This window comes from Corylus avellana, chromosome 1, assembly GCF_965113065.1.
Source record: "Corylus avellana chromosome 1, dhCorAvel1.hap1.2, whole genome shotgun sequence".
NCBI classification, from domain to species: Eukaryota; Viridiplantae; Streptophyta; class Magnoliopsida; order Fagales; family Betulaceae; genus Corylus; species Corylus avellana.
In genome coordinates this window covers 41,607,392-41,627,545 of record NC_142490.1, presented here as the reverse complement: position 1 = coordinate 41,627,545, position 20,154 = coordinate 41,607,392, and the positions used below count along the sequence as shown (strand labels likewise).

At 33.6% G+C, this 20,154-nt stretch overlaps 2 protein-coding genes across 2 annotated transcripts; one reads left to right on the top strand and one right to left on the bottom strand.

Annotated features, from left to right (window-relative positions):
* Window positions 1–1,338: 1,338 nt before the first annotated feature.
* Window positions 1,339–2,407, top strand: LOC132171034 (VQ motif-containing protein). Its single transcript, XM_059582236.2, has one exon. It carries the CDS (start codon window positions 1,502–1,504, stop codon window positions 2,285–2,287), a length of 786 nt encoding a protein of 261 aa, XP_059438219.1. The 5' UTR covers window positions 1,339–1,501; the 3' UTR covers window positions 2,288–2,407.
* An 11,702-nt stretch (window positions 2,408–14,109) lies between these two features.
* Window positions 14,110–14,753, bottom strand: LOC132172779 (protein RALF-like 19). The gene has a single exon (XM_059584349.2). It carries the CDS (start codon window positions 14,634–14,636, stop codon window positions 14,265–14,267), a length of 372 nt encoding a protein of 123 aa, XP_059440332.2. The 5' UTR covers window positions 14,637–14,753; the 3' UTR covers window positions 14,110–14,264.
* Window positions 14,754–20,154: the final 5,401 nt, after the last annotated feature.

The window sequence follows — 20,154 nt, the reverse complement described above, 5'->3', positions numbered from 1 at the left end:
GGAAAATTTGTAAATATTATTTAATTTCTGACTTGTTCAGATTAAGTGCACATCGCCTCCAAAACAGGCCCTTTCTTTATTACCCCCCGAGTCAGCCTCAATGGCCCTGCAAAGTCAATGCAAAATTTTGAAACCTTTTTGACGATTTCTTCTCTCTCGCAAACACCTCGTCCAATGGGAGATCACCACCTGGAGCTCCCCTTGACTCTAGCCTACTTCCCTTCTCAAGCGCGTACTATTCAGTTCTTAGGGCTTTCCTACCCTCACCCTAAATTGGATTTCTCGGTTAATTCCGTAAAAATTTCGACAATTTTGTTGTTGAATTGCTAAAAATTTATACAGTAAATATAAAATAAGAGCGAATTAATATAAGATTTGATCTGTTTAAGTAAATTTTGAGCTGCTCACTGATCATTTGTTTGGACAGGTAAGCTCCATAAATACTCTGTCACATTAGTGCAAAAAATTTACTACATAACAATAGATAATATAAATTGCCGATAAAAAATGAGAATTGAGTGAACTAGACCTAATTAGTCCACTACAAATATATTTAAAAATTTAATGAATAGTTGTTTAGCATGATGATAAATATCTAAAGGATTAACTAGGTTATCATAAGAGTGCATGTTTTATTCTTTTTACCACAAATTCTCTTGTTTTTCAAATATTTTGAACCTTAAATCGGAACATATAGCCGACGATACGGTTCAAATTCAGTCAACGAACACTTGCAATTGTCTTATGTTTTACTATTTTGTATTAGCCTTTGTGGTCGGTCTAGTCGGTAAGTCAGTATATCTAGTATATTATAAGTGTCATCTCTGGTAATGTTTACAATGGAATTTGACACATGAAGACTTCTACATACAAATGGAAGAAAAAGAAGAATACACATCTTATATAATATATACATATAAACATAATAATTAGTTTGTGCATTGAAAAAGGCCATCTTGATAGCTTTATCCTAACTAAAAGCTTGGGATATAACATATAAAAAAGAATGTGCATGAACATAGATTATTTTCTGCATTAAAAAAAATAATAATAATAAGAAGAAAAGTGCTCTTGATAGCTTTCTGGTAACTAAAAACTGGGAACTGAAGGATCAAGGATTATCCTGAAGGAGGAGAAGGAGATGGAATGTCGCAGTTGAGCTGGAATGGGAGCTTCAGCCGAAGATAAAACCTTTAACCAATAAGAGCAATGCTTTGTTGGGCAGGTTGACATCTTATCAGACTCCTGTTGGAGCGTGAGAAACACGCTCAACAACAACGCGTTGAGTGTGCCGCAATAAGAGACCACAAAGTCCCCCCACCCAAAACATTTCTTACCAAACCGGAGAAAGTAAACAAAGTCTCATCTCATCTATAATCTCTTCAAAGACCACCCTTTCTCTTTCTCTCTTTTCCCTCATCTTGTTCTTCAGCTCTCTCTCTCTCTCTTCTGTTTCTCTGTGTATGTGAAGGATCAGAAGGAAAGAAAACCAGAGGTATCAATGGAATCTATCTCTCCAAGATACAGAGAGACACAAAACACAAGCGCATCGCTCTTGCCATCGCCGAATAGCCGGAGCTCGAACAGTAGCAGTAGCAGCAGCACCACCAACAGCAATGGACTGCAACACACACCGCCACCAACGCCGCCGCCACTGCCACACCAACACCAACCACAACCGCTCAAACCCATAACCAGATCCGACTCCGCCAACCCGTACCCGACGACATTCGTCCAGGCAGACACCTCATCCTTCAAACAAGTCGTCCAAATGCTCACCGGATCCTCCGAGACAGCCAAGCACGCCTCAGTTGGGAAGCCAACCGGCGGGCCGTCATCCGACCCGCCGTCCAAGACCCACATCCCACCCATCAAATCGGTCATGCCCAAGAGACAGCAATCCGGGTTCAAGCTCTACGAGCGCCGGAGCTCCATCAAGAACCTCAAGATCAACCCTTTAATCCCTGTGTTCGCTTCGAACAGTTCTGGGTTCTCGCCCCGCAAGCCGGAGATCCTCTCTCCGAGCATTCTAGACTTCCCGGCGCTCGCTCTCAGCCCCGTCACGCCGCTCATACATGACCCTTTTGACCGATCCGCTTACAAATCATCCAACATCAACGCCAGTGGTAATGCTAAGATGGACACGGAGGCCGAGGAGAAAGCGATCAAAGAGAAGGGCTTTTACTTGCACCCCTCGCCGGCGACGACGCCGAGGGAATCCGAGCCCAGGCTTTTGCCTCTCTTTCCGACGACATCGCCGAGAGTTTCAGGTTCTTCTTCTTCTTGAAATAATTAATTTTTAACTTTCTGTAAGATTTTATGTATTAATATTGGCATTGGCGAGGAGGATGAAAAACGATATATTTGTAATGGGATGTTTGCAGAGAATGAGAGCTTCTTGCTTCAATTGTAAACTGTTATGTATGTCCTTTTTCTTTTCTTTTTTTTCTTTAATCTTTCTCTTTTGGGGTCTTCGTCTTTACTATGCTTGGTTGCTGAGAAAGTTGCAGAGTAAAAAAAAAAAGATTATTTTTCTTCTATTAATTGATTTTTTAATCGTGTTGTTTGGGCTTCCATAAATTAAACAACTCACATGAACTTTTGAGCCAATTAGTTGGGTGAAGCTTAGTTGTGTAAGATCAAATTTATTTGGATGAATGATTAAACCCCCAAAAAGAAGAAAAAAAAAAAAAATCAAAAATAGCATGAGAGAATCTTAACTCATCTTCCTCTGCTCTCAATTCTTTCAATAAATGCTGATATGAATACAGAGATCTAATTCAGCGACAGTACTTTTTTAGGCATTAATAAACACTGTAAAAAGCTCAGATGAATAATTGAGAATAGGGGGTAAGAGAGAGGATTGGGGAAAGTTTGTTCATATATCAAAGGCAAAAAAGCAACTTTGGGCTAGCTGTCAAAGAAAAGAGTAGAAGAATGGGCAAGGAATCTTGACCCTCTTGCTGTCTTTGTGAGTGAAGGAAAGATGCCAGGAGAAGCAGGGCAGGCAGGCATTCTAATTTCTATGTTTACAACCAAAAGTAACTCTTTGCTCTTTCTTTATGCAATTTTCTGTTGTATGCATTTATGCCAGAGTTTTTATAGCCCTGAGAGGTAGGTAGATCTATGAGGAAGCTCACCTTTGCATAAAATGGTCCTCTGGTGCATAGATTACAGTCAAGCTACCATAAACATATGATCTACAGCAAACTTTAAATGGAGAAAGGTAACTTTTTTTTTTTTTTGCTTGGGTGGGGGGGGACTCAGGGGAGGTCAAAGCAATAAATCCATTGGTGTTGATAACCAGATTGATACAATATTTGTATTGGGTCCCATTCAATTTTGCAACCCACCACAAGTTGAGTATTGTGAGTCAAGGTCCTTTAATACCAAGCTTTGAATTGCTGTAAAAAGCAATCATGGAAAGGGGGTTCCTTCTTTTGATTCTAACACCGTTTTTAGCTTGCTTTTTGACTCGAAAAGAGACCAAAACTGTGGTGAATGGGGACACATAGAAAACGAAGGCGGAGGGGAGAGGGGAAAGTGGGGCTTGTGATGATGAAAGGAGAGAGAGGGGGCAGTGATGACTGATGAGAATGGGAAAGCCAGAAAACATGGCGTGTTGCGGCCTCTTTGTGCTCTTGTCTCTTTGTTTCTTTTCTTTGTTTTTTTGTGGGTCTTATTGTGTAGAATTTGCGTCCTTTGGTTGGTGGGTCATTAATTTGGAATTTTGAATCTCCCATCTGCATTGCTTGAATCAATCTACCATTATTTCTTCTTATCAAAATTGAAGTGGAGAGATGACATGTAATATATTTTTATATATTACAAAAAAGTAAATATTTACATGAGTGTATAAGATTATATAGATCAACGCTAACCTGGCTTATGTAATTCACTAATTTCGTGTATGGTTTGCAAGCGGATTTGGTTTCGCGGGCATGTCGAGACATAGATGTAAATCTATATAGGTTAATTATAACTTGACTCATTTAATTAAATGAGTCAGATTTATTAATTCCGACTCTAATTTTGTGTTGAGTTTGTATCGAACTTGCATTACTAGTCCAAAAAAATACCCGTGAGTAAAACTTTGTCCTCTTTACGTTCCGTGGATGGATGATAGAAGCATGACAAATTTGAGAGTGAGTAGATTTCTAGATCTTTGTAGTGGTTGAGTGTCCAAGCTTCTTTCATAGCCTAGGGGTCGTTTTCCCTCTTCTGTTTTTCTTTGTGCGGGATTTAGAAAGTATAAATGTATTGGACTCTTGAGATTAAAGGGGAAGGGATGAAGTATATTAAGTAAACATGTTGGTGGAGGATGGTTGATCCAAGAAGAAAGTTGGATGCACTAAGTGCCTATTATCCATCTCGACTATGTGTAAAGATGTCACCTCAAATGGCAAACAACAACCATTGCGCAAAATTGGCAAAAAGTGTAATGATTCCCACTACCAAAAGAGAGATTTTTTTGTTTTTTTTTTAATGGGGAAGATAAAGTTTTATTAACTAAAATGAAGAAGATACACATAGAAGGGTGAGAGACTTAATAAGCCAAGTGATCAGGTCCAAAATGATTAGGTAATGTTGAAAACTAAAATTACTTTTTTCGGTAATACATAAATCTCTACATTTATTTGGACAGTTAGATATAATGGCGAGCTCAAATTTTAAAATTTGAGAATCTCACATTTTAAAAAATCTAAAGGAAATTTCAATCCCGTCCATTTATGTTGGTATTTAAATGCACTAAGTGCCTATTATCCATGTAGACTATGGTGAGTGTTGCAAGGATCTGAATCTCCTGAAATTTTTAGGAAAATTCTAGTTTCTGAAATTTTAGATTCAAGTTATTCATTTTTATTTAAGAGTCATTATCTTACCACGTGTTTCACTATTAATAAAATAATAATAAATTTTTAATGATCTTAATAATCATTATTATTTTATTATTTTATTAGTAGTGGGACACGTGACAAGATAATGACTCTTGAATAAAAATGAATAACTTAAATTTAAAATTTTAAAAACTAAAATTTTTCTAAGAATTTCAAAAAATCCGAATCCGTGTCGGAAGGACAACCCATAAAATGAGGCATAATTTCATAGCATTGGACCATTGGTTGCGTAGCATATTGGGGAAGGTTGTGAAAACAGGACCTGAAAAGCATTTAACTTAACTTAATTGGGTCAAGGCCATTCTTAATTAATTGCCAGACCTTTTTTTTTTGTTCTTTTCGGACTTTAGAATTTACTTATTTATTTATGTTAATTATTAGCTGGTTGGGCCGCAAAGTTTGAAACTAAAATCAACTGTTATCGCTAAGTCCAAACATCTCCTCTCACAATTATGGGGCCTCGCCGGCCTCGCCTTCAACGCCTACAATTAACACTCTTGTCGCAATATCCTTCTCATCCTACTAGGGGACGACTACTATTTTAGCTAGGGGCCTAGGGCCTTTTTCAAAGTCGTATGTGAATATAATAAGGTAACAGTAAAAATTAATATATATATTTTTTTAATTTTTAATATTTTGATCTAATAATTGATGTTTATCGTTATCAGGGACGGAGCCAGCCTTGAAAATGGGTAGGGGCCAATGACTGAAAAAATTTAATGCGCAGGGGCCCATTAGCAAAAAAAATAAAATAAAAATTAACCATAAAAATTTTGTCACCTTAAGAATGAAAAAAAAAAAAAAAAAAAAACAAAATTGTCATTTGGGGGGGCGGGGTGGCCCCTGCCAATCCCCCCTTTCTCCATCCCTGACTATTATATTATCAAGTTATATGACAAATCATATAGTAATCAATTAAATAAAAAATGATCCAAGGGCTATTTTTGCCTTTCAGGACATACATACAAAAAGAGATATCAGCGAGCAGAGCTATTCGTGAACAGGCTCGGGCTCGCCTCGGGATTGGTTAGTTTATTAAATGAACAGAGCTTGAACAAAAAATTCAAGCCCGTATACATTTAGGTCGGTTTGTAGAAGTTTGGTTTAACTCGTACAAGTTCGTATAACTTTGTTTTTATTATTTTTAACTTTGTAATGACAACATGTTAACTATTTTTTTATCTAAAAAAAAAGTTTTTTATAATGTAATATATATCAGTTGAATTATTGTAATTGTGAGTATGGACATAGATATAAGTGTCTTTGTGTATATATAAGTGAGTTTATATACGTGTGTATGTGTGTGTGTGTGTGAACATATAAATTGAGATTAGATTCTTTAATATTTGACTTAATTTCTTTAATCACCCAAACAATATACTATAAGATAAACATATAAATTGAGATTAGATTATTTTGTGTGTGTGTGAACATATAAATTGAGATTAGATTATTTAATATTTGACTTAATTTCTCTAATTACCCAAACAATATACTATAAGACAAACATATAAATTGAGATTAGATTATTTAATGTGTGTGTGAACATATAAATTGAGATTAGATTCTTTAATATTTGACTTAATTTCTCTAATTACCCAAACAATATACTATAAGACAAACATATAAATTGAGATTATATTATTTAATTTGTGTGTGTGCGCGCATGAACATATAAATTGAGATTAGATCCATATAGAAGTAATTCTCTTTTATTTGTCCCTAAGAGTTAGCTCAATCATTTGGGACCATGTCTAATGAAGCGGAGGTTATTAGTTCGAATCCTTCTCCCCCCTTTTTGTGCGGACATGTCAAAAGTATATATATATATATATATATATATATATATATATATATATATATTATTTAATATTTGACTTAATTTCGCTAATTACCAAAACAATAAATCTTAACTATAATTAAATAACTAATAATTTGTATTAATTTGAAGAAAAAAAAAAACATTGAACAATCACAATATTTACTTTATATATGAAATAATTAAATTAATTGGGTAGCTTGTGATCAAGCTTGAGCTCGGCTGAAAAATAAATGAACAGAGCTTGAACGGATTATCTAGTTCGGTGGAAGAGAAATGCTAAATATCTCAAATGTTGGTTTCCAAATAATGTGTCATCATCCCATGAGTTAGTGACATATTTCCTAAAATAATAAATCTCATTGGATTGAGACACATCATTTGGAAACTAAATTTGGGATGTGTAGCACTTCTCTCGGTGGAAAGCTCGAGCTCGGCTCACGTTCGAAAATAAAATAAATGAACTGAGCTTGAACATTCAAATTACAATCCTACATACAAATAAAGAAAAGAAAAAAAAAACCAATTCATAATGTAAATTAAATAAAAAATATATATATATATATATATTCGGGAATCTTTCAAATTTTATTTATAAAATATCTAGAGCATAACATCTCTATTATTACATAGCATAAAGCTCTAACACAAAATAGTCAAATGCTATGTTATTACAAAGTCATAGATACATTCAAAAAAATTTTACGATCAAATGCTATCTATGACAGCAACTTCCGCAAACTCATGCACAACTTTAATTATATATAAAACGAATATGCTCCGGCCTCCGAAAGAAGACTAAATTTAAAACATAAGTAGCCCATATTTCCCTTGATCTTGTTTTCCAACCGCGAGAGATAATCCCCCACACCGATTTAATCAACTTTAGCCCAAAGGTGAAGATAAAAAAAATCGTCCTCAACCCAAAAGCCAGGACAAAACGAATAAAACAAAATTCAAAAATCAAAACAAAATCATCTGTTGAATATCATGACACATGCTGATCACCGGAATTTGGATAAGATTTTAATCACAACAACGTAAGATACAAAGGGAAGCAATAATTAAGGAGATAAATTCAAACCTTATTATTATTATTATTATTATAGAATCATATACTCTATATATAAATCAATAAACAGCATATATATATATCTTTATTTATTAGGTTTTATCTCTTCCGGGTTGAGTCTTCAATCAGTGATCCTGGCACAATGATTCCTGAGGGAGCAAGAGCGCGTGTAAGGGTTCGCCCGTTCCCTTGGCAGGTAGCAGCCCAAGCGGCGCGTGAAAATACATCGCGCTGGCGCGTTTTGCAAGAGGGCCCAGTATGTAATGTACTTCGGCTCACCAAGACGGCGACCGCCATGATCAGAATTCACCGACACCTTCTCCTGGTTAACAGCTTCCGACTCCATCGCCACGACCAAAGCAAAGAGGATGAATATCAGAAAAGGCCTAAATTCCATTTCAAACAAACAATAAAAAAAGATGATGAAACTTGAAACTTGGATCGATTTTTGGTTCAAAGATATATGATTAACAATATCTGTTTGAGCAGTATTTAAAGCACAACTGAACTATAAAAGAATAGGAAAGTAACGTGTATATATATATATAGACAATTAATTAAAAAGAAAAATGCTGAAATGAATTACAATAATAAGAGAATTGGACATTGAATTTAATCCTTTCCTATTTAATTAAGATTAATGTTTTCTTCGACATTACAAATTATTTCCATGCTTGAGGATTGTGTCATGTCCATATGTACGTACGTGTTATCCCAAAAGCTTGAAGATCGTGTTACATTTGAGCTCAAACTTCTTTTTAATAGGTGTGGCTCAACACGTGTAATATTTAATTAAAATGGGGGTAAATTGACAAGAGTCAAGGTTTAATTTCAGGACCTTTTGTTTGATACGATGTACCAGGTATTCCAAAAGCTTAAGCTGATAGGAAGAAGTAAATTTAACTTAACCGTTACTGTAACAAAATCGAGCTGAATTATTAATTTGGAATCAAATACATATTATGGATTTAAAAACTTGCTCAATATTCGATTTCACTCTTCATGATATTGCTTTTATAAGAGAAGGAGAACATACGATTTGAAGGAAAATTCATTAACAGAAAGGGAAGATAGATAAATATTTAACTAATTAATTAATTAATTAATGTGTATTAATTACTATCTACGTACGTACAGAGATATATAGTACATAATTTACTGCTTGAAATAACTATTTTTCATAAGGGATAAGAGTAACGTAGAAACAACTATTTAATTAATTAGAGAGAAATTAATAATAAAAAAAATTGTTTACAAGCTTTGAAATATATAATAACACGATGTAGTTTATTATTATATATGATGCGTTGACAGCTAGCTTTTTGAATGGTGCATATATATATATATATATATAAAAACCGCAAGAGAAATGCTTGAATGCATTCTCTCCACCATCTCTTCACCATTCAAATGTTAAAGAGAGAAGATGGTGAAGAGATGGTGGAGAGAATGCATTCAAGCATATCTCAAACCGCGCGCAAAGAGCCTATGAAGTTGGTAATTACGTACTTTTATGACCTGATTATATGATTGCATGCATGGAAGTGCATGCAGAATTATATTTTTGCACGAAGAAGTAGAGCAGCTGATCTTCATTTATTTCCATGGTTGATTAATAAGGATCCGGACCATTAGATTTAAAATGAAGAGTCGCGATTAACATTTGAAAGTCAGCTGCTTTTGTATAATGATGCATTAAATGTTGATTTTTGTTTTGTCGAGGTTTAAATAATTTTATAGATCATTGAATTTAAAATGAAGGGTCACGATTAACAATTAGAAAATTTTTAATTTCTCCCTAATTGGAGGGGATTCGAATCCCAATTAGAGGGGATCTCAATCCGATTAATAAATACTACAATATCCATGATCCATACACAAGCATGCATGGTACGTACGTATTACAATAAAATATTGCTCAATGTTCTCATAAAAATCCCTCCCCCAACACCGAAGCCACCACCTCCCGGATCCCTACATCTTTTCCACCTCCAAAGTAGTGGCGGATCTAGAAAATTTGTTTTAGTAGGGGTGGAATTCAATTAACAAAATAAAATGATAATAATTTTTTTTTTCTCTTTATATATTATTTTATTATGATATAAAAATATGGTAATCACAATTCAAAATAGAAATTATAATACAATACGTGTATGACAAAAAATATATTTATCAAACTTCATAAATATATGTCATAATTGATATATCAATAAGTTAATATGTAAGAACTAGTACAAAAATATAAAATATAAAGTGTCTAAAATTGTAGTGCTCTTTAGTATGCACTACCAAGAGCATATTTGTTATTGTGTTTAGAAATAGAGTTTTTATCTATAGAAATGGCTTAAAAGAAATTTTTTAGAAAATATATTATTTTCAAGCTTTTCTTAAAGTGTAGTTTTGACTCTTTTTTTTAGTGCTTAATTTCCTTAATTAATAAAGCCCTTTAGATTGCTAACCAACTTGACATTAGCCCCAACAACTTTCAGCCCAACTAATTTGCTCCAGCCGCCTTAATTGATTGTCTACGCCACTTGTGCTGCTACTCATAAAACGCACCGCATGACTTTCTTATAAAAGTAACCCTTTTGAATAAGGTTTATCTTACCTATGTGAGATCCCTTCAATGCAGGCTTTCTCTCATTTTAAGATTTCTCACTTTTCAAGACTACTGCCTTAGTTATCGTTGCAGCCTGTATCTTCTTTCTTCTTTCTCATCTCAGCTTTCTTCTTCAGCTTTGAATCTTTAGATGGCTATCTCTTACCGAACCTACCAATATTTATCCCCATTTATTCGTAACACTTATAAATGGTCAAGAAGAAGAAGAGGAGTAGGGGTGTCAATGCGGGCGGTTAAAAATCGCCCGCTAACCGCTAACCGCTATAACCGCTTAACCGCTTAACCGTATTAACCGCTAACCGCATAACCGCTATAACAGCCTAGCGGTTAGCGGTTATTGAGTTTACTAACCGTAACCGCTAACCGCTTTTTAATATAATATATTTTTATAATTATAATTATAAAAATATTTATACATATAACATAATCACTTGATCATTAAATCACAATTTTTTTAAAAAATAATTAAATCACAATTTGAGTATTAATATATTATCACTATAATTTATATGATTATATCATATAATCACTTGATCATTAAATCACAATTTTTTTTTTAAAATAATTAAATCATAATTTGAGTATTAATATATTATCACTATAATTTATATGATTATATCACATGATCAATTGATCATTAAATCATTTGATTATATAATAACAAATTATATGTTATAAGGACTTATATAAGTCTACATATGCATATGAATAATATAAATGTATAATATCAATACTTAATCATATGATTCAATGACAATTCAAATACTTTATTCAAGACTTCAAGCGAATCATATTATTAATGTACAATAATGATATCATTCGTGTAATATTAAATTAAGTAATTGACATTGGATTAAACAATGATCAATGTATTACTTATAAACACAATTTAAGTATTAATGTATTATCATTATATGTTGTGAGAGTTGTCTGAATTTTGAACTTCTTTTTATATGTTGTGCTGAATTTTTTTTTTTTTTTTTAAAAGTTAACCGGTTATGATTTAATATTAAAGGAAATTTTTTTAAAGTACAAGTAAATGTAAATTTTGGGTAAAATATTTTTTATTTTTCAATATGAGCTCTTTTTATAGTAATTGGGCCTAAGAAGACACTAAAAATACCCAAAAAAAAAATGAGGGTAAGAAAAAGGCCAAAAATGCCCAAAAAAAGAAGCCCAAAAGAAAGCCCAAAAAGGCCCAAAAAGTCTAATTTTGAAAAAGCGACTAGCGAGCGGTTATCTATTTCACTAACCACTGACCGTTAACCGCTAAGTGGTTAGCGGTTGCGGTTAGTGAAATCTACTAACCGCTAAGGCGGTTACGGTTAACGGTTATTGGCAATAATCGCTAACCGTAACCGCCTTGACATTCCTAGGTGGGAGAAGGAGGTTTAAGGGCTAGGGTCAAGAAAACTAAAAAAAATTACCCATAGAAAAAAAAAAAAAAATGTGAGGCACTTACGGGTGTCCGTTTCTTACTCCTTGTTTGGGGGATGTTTGTGTGAGGCATAGCTTTGCGAAGGAATGGATGCTAACGTACGTACACCAGAAATTTACTGGTTTGACAAGTTCAAATGTGAAGAGTTTTAGAACCATGCACATATACCTGCTTTGACTAGTTGATTGGAAAATGAAATTTTGACAAGGACGGGGATAGAGATTTTCAACCATTTTTTTTTTTTTGTTTTTTTGTAATTATAGATTCGGAAAATAATTATGAAGAGTTTTTATGGGACCTATATGTCTGAATAGGTAGTCTCACTTTTGCTCTCCTGATGTTTTCGTGGTCCTATGTGGATATTATTTTTTAAAAAACCAAAAAATAAAAAAAAATGGCCCTTATTTCTCTTACTGGTTTTTAGAAAAGAGAAATGATTGATATCAATAATTTGTCCATATTTTTCTCATATTCTTCTACAAATTTAATAGATCAACCATTAGATTTGTAGGGTCTACTACTAACTTATGTGGAATCCACATAAGCCCACAAATCTAATGGTTAATTTATAAGATAAGATGATAGAAAATATGAGAAAAGTATTGACACCAATCATTTCTCTTTAGCAAATAATATTCACTTAGGACCAAGAAAATACCTACAATTTCTCTGTTCAAAATACCCTACATTATAGTTGCCGAAAACATGTTGAAAAGAAAATAAAAAGTCATATACCAAAATTTTACATTTACAATTTCCGTCCAAATAGGGCCATATTTGGACCAAAATAGCCTCATCATTATATATTTATGATTGACTATTATTCAAGAAAAACCATGCAAACCCTCTACAACTGTCGTTTTATATTCTTAAACAAAATAATTAACAAATTACTAAGACACAAAACTCCTCTATAAAAAAAAAAAATAATAATAATAATAAAAACACCCCTCAGAGCACATTAATAAACAAAGTCTTAATCATGTATATGTTCTAAAGCTTTTTTTTTTTAAAAAAAAAAGAAAAAAATAAATCCAAAAGACAAAAAAAAAAAAATTAAAAAGTCCTATATATATTGATGAGTACTTTGTCATTAATTAATTTATATATTTTTATTTGTTGTAAAATTCGAGTATATGTAATAAGTTAATATCATCCAGAAGTTAATCTTATAAATTTATAATCTCCAGATTCAAAGAAGTCGATCGATTGATCACAATGTCAATTAATAGCTAAAAGTCATCATGATCGCAATTACTTGGTGGTAAAATATAGAAAAGAAAAAAAGAAAAAAAAGAAAAAGAAAATGATTTACGCTCATCTAGATCTTGGTGTTAATTTGTTCGATTAATCTCGCAGGCATTTTCTTTAATTTTGGTTATAATTAAGAGAACTACTTCTGAGAATCAAATAAATTCAGTAGAGAATAACTTCTATAGGGTCTTGGTATAAACCAAGGCATTTGTGCCCTCCAATAAGAAGGCGACACATCAGCGTGGAACACTATAACAAAAATATGGTGTTCCACCTAATCTTTTTTTAGAATACCTAAAACAAACACCTTCTAGAATAACCTTTTTATATTTTTCTCCAATGCCGCCAGTGAGAGAGAGGGGCGCCAGAGAGAGGGAGGAGGAGCTTGGTTCTTACGCGGCCGGCATCGTCTTCGGCTAGAAGGTGTTTTGTTTTAGGTATTTAAAAAAGAAAAAGATTAGGTGAAACACCATATTTTTGTTATAGTGTTCCACGCTGATGTGTTGCCTTCTTATTGGAGGGCACAAAGGCCTTAATTTATGCCAAAACCCTATAGAAGTTATTCTCAATTCAGTAATATAATGCAAATTAATTAAAGAGACATATATAAATAAAAGCATCTGTAGAAGACAAACAATATTTAACTTTATTCTTTGATCTCATTCAATTATACAATATCTATGGACATAAAGATTAATATTGCAATTAATTAATAATCTGCATGCATATATAGCTGCATGCTGACAAGGCTAGAAGAAACACTTGCAGACAAAAACCTCGTACGTACGTAAGTACCCTAACTAGGTCATTAATTAATTATATTCAAATCACACCATACTTTTCTAGGCTTTTTTTTTTTTTATAATTTCCTCCATAAGATACACATAATAAGAGAGAGCAAGGAAACAGAACCTTTTGCACACACCTCATGACATAATAGATAAAACATAACACATATATATATATATATATGAACCCAAAAAAAAAAAAGGTTTAAAAATGAAAATGAAATTAAAAAAAATCACCGTATTAAAGTTAAAAAGATTTAAAGGAGGAAATTTTTTAAATCTCGGAAGAATCGATCCCATGTTGTATCATTCAATAAACAGAGCTAGCACTTTTTCTTTTTCTCTCTCTCTCTTCCGGTGTCGTACGTTCATTCTTCAATTAGTGATCCTGGCGCAATGCGTGATGCGGCTGCAACCGCGCCTGTAAGGGTTAGCTTTCTGCCTCTTTTGGCAATTGTAGTACGAATTACCGCGGCGGCCACATGGTATCGAGTTGGCTCTCAGGGCTGCATAGCTAATGAACTTATGCCTCGCGGCAAGATGTCGGCTTTGGTGAGACTCCATCAACAACTCGGCTTCCTCGCCAATGCATTCACCCACTGAGCCCCCATTGCATGCGCCTAAGCCTGAGCCTGAGCCGGAGCTGATTTTGGTTAGTCCCCAGGCTGCTGCATCATGGAGTGAAGCCGACTCGGCCGCCACTGCCAGAGCAAGGAGGAGGAATACGAGGCAAGGCTTAAACTCCATGTTTCAAGCAAATTAAAAGAAATTATGAAATTAATGAAAGCTGCAGGGGAAAAAAGGAAAGAGGGTGTGGATATAATTAACTCGTCGATCTCTGCCCTCCCTCTTAGAGAAGGGGAAGAGAAGGATATAGATAAAATGGTGGGAGGGTTAATGTGAGGCTGATGGGATTAAAGAGGGGGACTGTTTTGGCGATGGAGGGTGGGATTTTGTGGCTGTGTTTTTCTGTGATTTAACGCATTTTCTGCTGCCCGTTTCTTTCTCCCTGTCTTTCTCTCTTTTAGTTTTTTTGTTTTGGTGGTTTATAAATAGACATGGCTCTTCTTGTTTCTGCAACCACTCGCATATATAGCTTTGCCAAGCAATGCCAATGCCTCTATGCCTCTATTTGGAATCTGTTTTGTTTAAACACGTCTCTACCATCTGTTACATTCTTATCTGTGCGTGCTACTCTTTACACCCATTTCACGTCACATGAAATGGTTTGCCACGTCAACCGCTTTAAAAACGTCTCTAGTCTCTACCATCTATTACATTCTTATCTGTGCGTTTTACTCTTTATACCCATTTCACCTAACATGAAATGGTTTGCCATGCCAACCGCTTTAAACACGCTAAATTAATCAGCATGTGTGAAATGAATGTGATCTAAATATGTATGTACAAAGAGTTGCATTAATGCTGTGCCCCGACAAAAAATATACATTTAAAGTCCGTGCAAGAATTTTGGTCATGTAATTTTACGGTCTAGTCTATTGTTAATAATATGTACAAATTAACAAGAAGTTTTTCACACGAGTGTTAAAGATTACATTTTTCATCGCTAATAGCAATACATCAATGACACAATATTCATCTATGATGTTGTCTCTAATTTTTTAAAACTTGCAATAACAAAGACATTTGTCTCCTTCTAGTGGTTATTGTAGATTTCAAGCGGATAGGCTTCTGGCCTGCTTAAAAAACTGCATTGTGTGGCCTATTTGTTGGTTTTCAAACCAAGATACAAAGGACCGAGCATTTTTTTGGCCCATTTTCTATTTATTGTTCGTATTTTATGCATTAAAATTTTGTTTCGGTTATTGTTGAGGAGCTCACCCCCTCTTGCTTTTCTATTTCCTTATAACTCTTTCCCCTTTTGCTTATAAGAAAAAAAAAATGTACTAAGTGGCAAGCATGCACATATGTAACTATGTTCCCTACGATTAAGGAGTAGGACTATATAGACGGCCGGTAGTGGTTGGCGGTTATTGTCTCTAAACACATCGCCTTAGGCAGTTAGCAATTTTAAGTAACCACACTGCCTTAGGTGATTAGCAGTTTTGAGTAACCGCAGGTTAGCAATTATTTATACCTAAACTGCATTGTGCTAATCGCCTGCCAGGTATGAGCTTTTTGGGGCTTATTTTGGTGTTTTGGACCCTCTTTTTAAGGCTTGTTTTATACGATTTTGAACTTGTTTTAGTGTTTTGGTATGAAACACTATACCAAAACGATGTCACTTTACTTTATATATATATTCCATTAACGATTAATAACCGCACGCCTGTCTATACGGTCCTAATAGGGAGTATGCTCATAATGGGACTAGGAGGTTGTCATGGCCCAAACTAATTTCGAACTATCAAATATCAAATCAATGTTATTCAATTGCCTTGGGTTTGGCATGTTTAGGCCAGACCTCCATGCCCAAGATACAATAGTGATTTCATACACCTACTTTATTCCCTAAGCCATACACTTTATAGAATAAGAAATTGATAGAATCAATTTTACATTTATGCTTTTGTTGTAGGTGGTGTCATGTTATTTAAAAATTTAAATAATGTGATAATATATTTATAATAAATTTATAAAAATAAAAAAAGGGAAAAATACATTTACCCCCATGAACTATCCACCCATTTGCACTTTTAACCCCAATGTTTAAAAAGTTACATTTTACCCCTCCAAACTTCCAAATTGTTGCAATTCGACCAAACTTTTTTTTCTTCCCAAAATACCCCCATCTAAAGTTTTTTTTAAAATAATAAATTAAATTAAATTAAAATTTTAAAAATTAAGGGGTGGCTGGCCACCCTAGTTGGTTCTGGGGGTGGCTTCGGCCACCCCAGTTGGTTCTGGGGGTGGCTTCGGCCACCCCAAACCGTCACCTCTTAATTTTTTATTTATTTTTTCTTTAATTTGGGATGGGAGAATTTTTTGGGAGGGGGGGAGGGGGGGTTAGAAGTTTTTTTGGGGGAGGGTAAAGTGTCACTTTTTAAATATTAAGGCTAAAAGTGTAAATATGTTGATAGTTTAGGGAGGTAAAATGTATTTTCCCCAATAAAAAGTATAATGTGAATCATGAAACACATAGGGATTTATAATAGAAGCTCATTATATGTAGGAACAAAATATAAATAGAATTCAACTTAGTTGGTAAGCCTAGAAATATTCTTAAATTTCATTGAAAAAAGAAGCTCACTTGGAAGAAGGCTACAAAAAAGAGCAAGTTGTCTCCATGTTTTATAGGAAGAGTTCGCTTTGGCATGGTTCTTCCACCACCCAAGGCCTATCATATTTTATTCATATTTTATTATGCAATCCTATTTTGTAGATAAATTTTGCCAAGATATATTGGGCTCGGAACCCCTCATGGTCTGAACCCCTTGAAATATTGATTCGTCAACGGGTAAGAACTACTATAATAACACACATCCTTCCTGCTTAGGAAAAAATAAAAACTATGTTGATCATATCTCATGTACAATGTTCAAACATGTATAAGTAATAGGGCATCAACGTTAAGAGAAGTGGTACACATATTCTTACTTTCAAGTGTACACTCATTTACGTAATATTAAAAATTATCTTGAATTTTAAATTGAGGGGGGGGGGGGGGGGGGGGGGGGGGTGGGAAATCATATTTAGTCCTTAGGTTTTCATCTAATTTAAATTTAGTCATTGGGTTTTCAATTTCACGAAAAGAGTCTATAGGTTTTGCCGAAATTTAAAATAGAATCTCTCTATCACTTTACCATCAAAGTTTATAGTTTCTCATCTATCACATATATCTCATTAGACATGCCGGCGTCCATCTCAACAAAACCCCAATGCAACGCCAAGTTAATGGAATTGAAGTCTTTTGTTATTGTGGATTTGCTCTTTAAGTTTTTAGGTTGTGTTTCTTGAAGTTACATTTGTCAATTTTTTTTTTTTTTTTTTTTTTTTTTTTTTTTTTTTTTCGGGTATAGTTCATTTAACCCCTTCAAACTACTTCCTCAATGACAATTTACCCCTCAAATTACCAAAATAATGACAATGTACTCTCCAATGCTAGCAAAATGACGAAATTAACTATATAAAATTTTCAATAAGACAAAAAATACCCTTAAAATTTTGAAAAAAAAAAAAAAATTAGTATTTTTGTTTTATTTTAGTAAGGGTAATTTTGCTATTTTGTTAAAATTGGGGGTATATTGTCATTGTTTTGGTAGTTTGGGAGGTAAATTGTCGCAACTGACAGATTGGGGGGTAGATTACCATTAGGTTGGTAGTTTGAGGGGGTTAAGTAGATTTTACCCATCTTTTTTATTTTTTATTTTTTTTTTATTTTTTTTATGAATAACTTAACACTTATTGACATGGCATTGCATTTGAGTGTTAATAAGCCGTTAGCTTAAACGGTAAAGTGACAAAGAGATTTATTTTAAACTTAGGCAAAATCTAATGGCTATATTCTTAAAATTGAAGACACAATAACTAAATTTAAATAAACTTAAAAACTAAATATAATTTTTTTCATAAATTAAAAATTAATTTTTACTGTCACCTGAATAAATAAGTGTAAAGTTATAGCATTTCTCTTTCCAATCAATTATGGATTGGACCCCAGATGTGCAAATGAATCAAATGCAAAGGACAAAGGGAGGGAAGATAGTAGAAGAAAATATCTCAACCGTTACATTGCGAGCTTAACAAAGTGGAATTACCCTCTACTAATCTAGAAACAAAGCAGTTAGCAAAGGCGGTGGTTAGCCACCTAACGGTTAGCGGAGGCGGTTAATAAATTTTACTAACCGCATTTTCATTCCTAGGACCAAGGTTAAATTTTAGCTCAACCTTGAATATAATAAAAAAGAGTTATTTGTATACTAGCATCGCACTTGGTAGCAAGTTCCAGTTATTTTTTTGTTTTTGGTTTTTTGGAACTGTTTACTAGCTTCACACTCGAGGTATTTTGCATATCATCATTAGATGTGGTTAAAGGAAAGACCGAGTGATAATATACATATCAAAAATCATATATATATATATAACCTATTATTTTACGTAATTCTCCTACATTATGAAGACAGATCCATATCAACTATAATCATGACATCATACAAAACCCAGTTATTTATATACTTGGTTCTTGTATAAAAACCATCTAATCTTAGGCAATAGATACTCTAATTTTTTTTATTTTTTATTTTTTATTTTTTATTTTTTTAAGGATTGTAATAGGGGTGGGTATCGGTTCGGTCAGTATGGGCATTTTCGCCTACTAATTCATAAAAGTCAGTTAAGTCAATTAATTAACCGACTTCATACTGAGAATGAATAATTTAGACTTTTTCGGTTAATCAGTTAGTCGATAAATAGATGGTTAGTTAAGTCTGTTAGTTGTCAATTACAAGCTTTTATATTAAGATTTATCAATTTCCTTGTAATTACAGAATCAGTAAAGAATATGTTTTATAAATGAAAAGAAAAACTAAATTTATGAAATATGGACCAAAATAACAACCACAAATCAGCTGAACAAACAGAATAAGAAAAGTTACTAGATAAAATTCAAAATTCACTTGAAAAATCGGCTAAGTCGGTTAATTGTCGGTTAAGCGATAAAACAAATTTCTACCGCCTACCAAACCGAACTGATATCAAAACAGTATTTTTATTCCGCCTATCGACCGCCGAAAGTCGGTTATTAGTTAGTAATGGTTCGGTGGCGGTTTATAAGCGATCAGTATGCGGTAAACCGTAAATATAAGATTTATCAAAATCTACATGATAAAACAACTAGAAATTATATCGCAGTATGCCCCCATTATAGACATTATACACGGTCATTGGTATGATTTTAAATCCTCTCTCTTAGGGTTTTGTTTTTTGTTTGTTTTTTTTTTCTCCTTTCAAGTTTCAAGTGTTAACAAGCATTTTTTCCTTTCAAGTTTCAAGTGTTAACGATAAAATCAGATTTGGCTTTTACTCTAATTTTGCACTCTGGTCCATTCATGTTTTAACAGGAGATCTGTGTTGAAAAAATTAGGAGATGTAAGCAAATCCGTAACAAAGGGTGCCTGATTCAACAATGTTAAATGATTTCTAAAACAGAGCATGTGAAATAGCAGCCAACAATTTTACCTCCAAAAAAGGCAAATATAAAAGTGCTGAAATATCCATTGTGCGTGAGATTAGTGATTCCCGCCCCACCTGCCCTCCGCCTCTTTTTTGCGCCTCCAAATTATTGATACAATCATTGACAATGGTG

Coding starts and splice junctions, on each gene's coding strand:
- LOC132172779 (XM_059584349.2), bottom strand. CDS start 14,636: ATGGAGTTTAAGCCTTGCCTCGTATTCCTCCTCCTTGCTCTGGCAGTG.
- LOC132171034 (XM_059582236.2), top strand. CDS start 1,502: ATGGAATCTATCTCTCCAAGATACAGAGAGACACAAAACACAAGCGCA.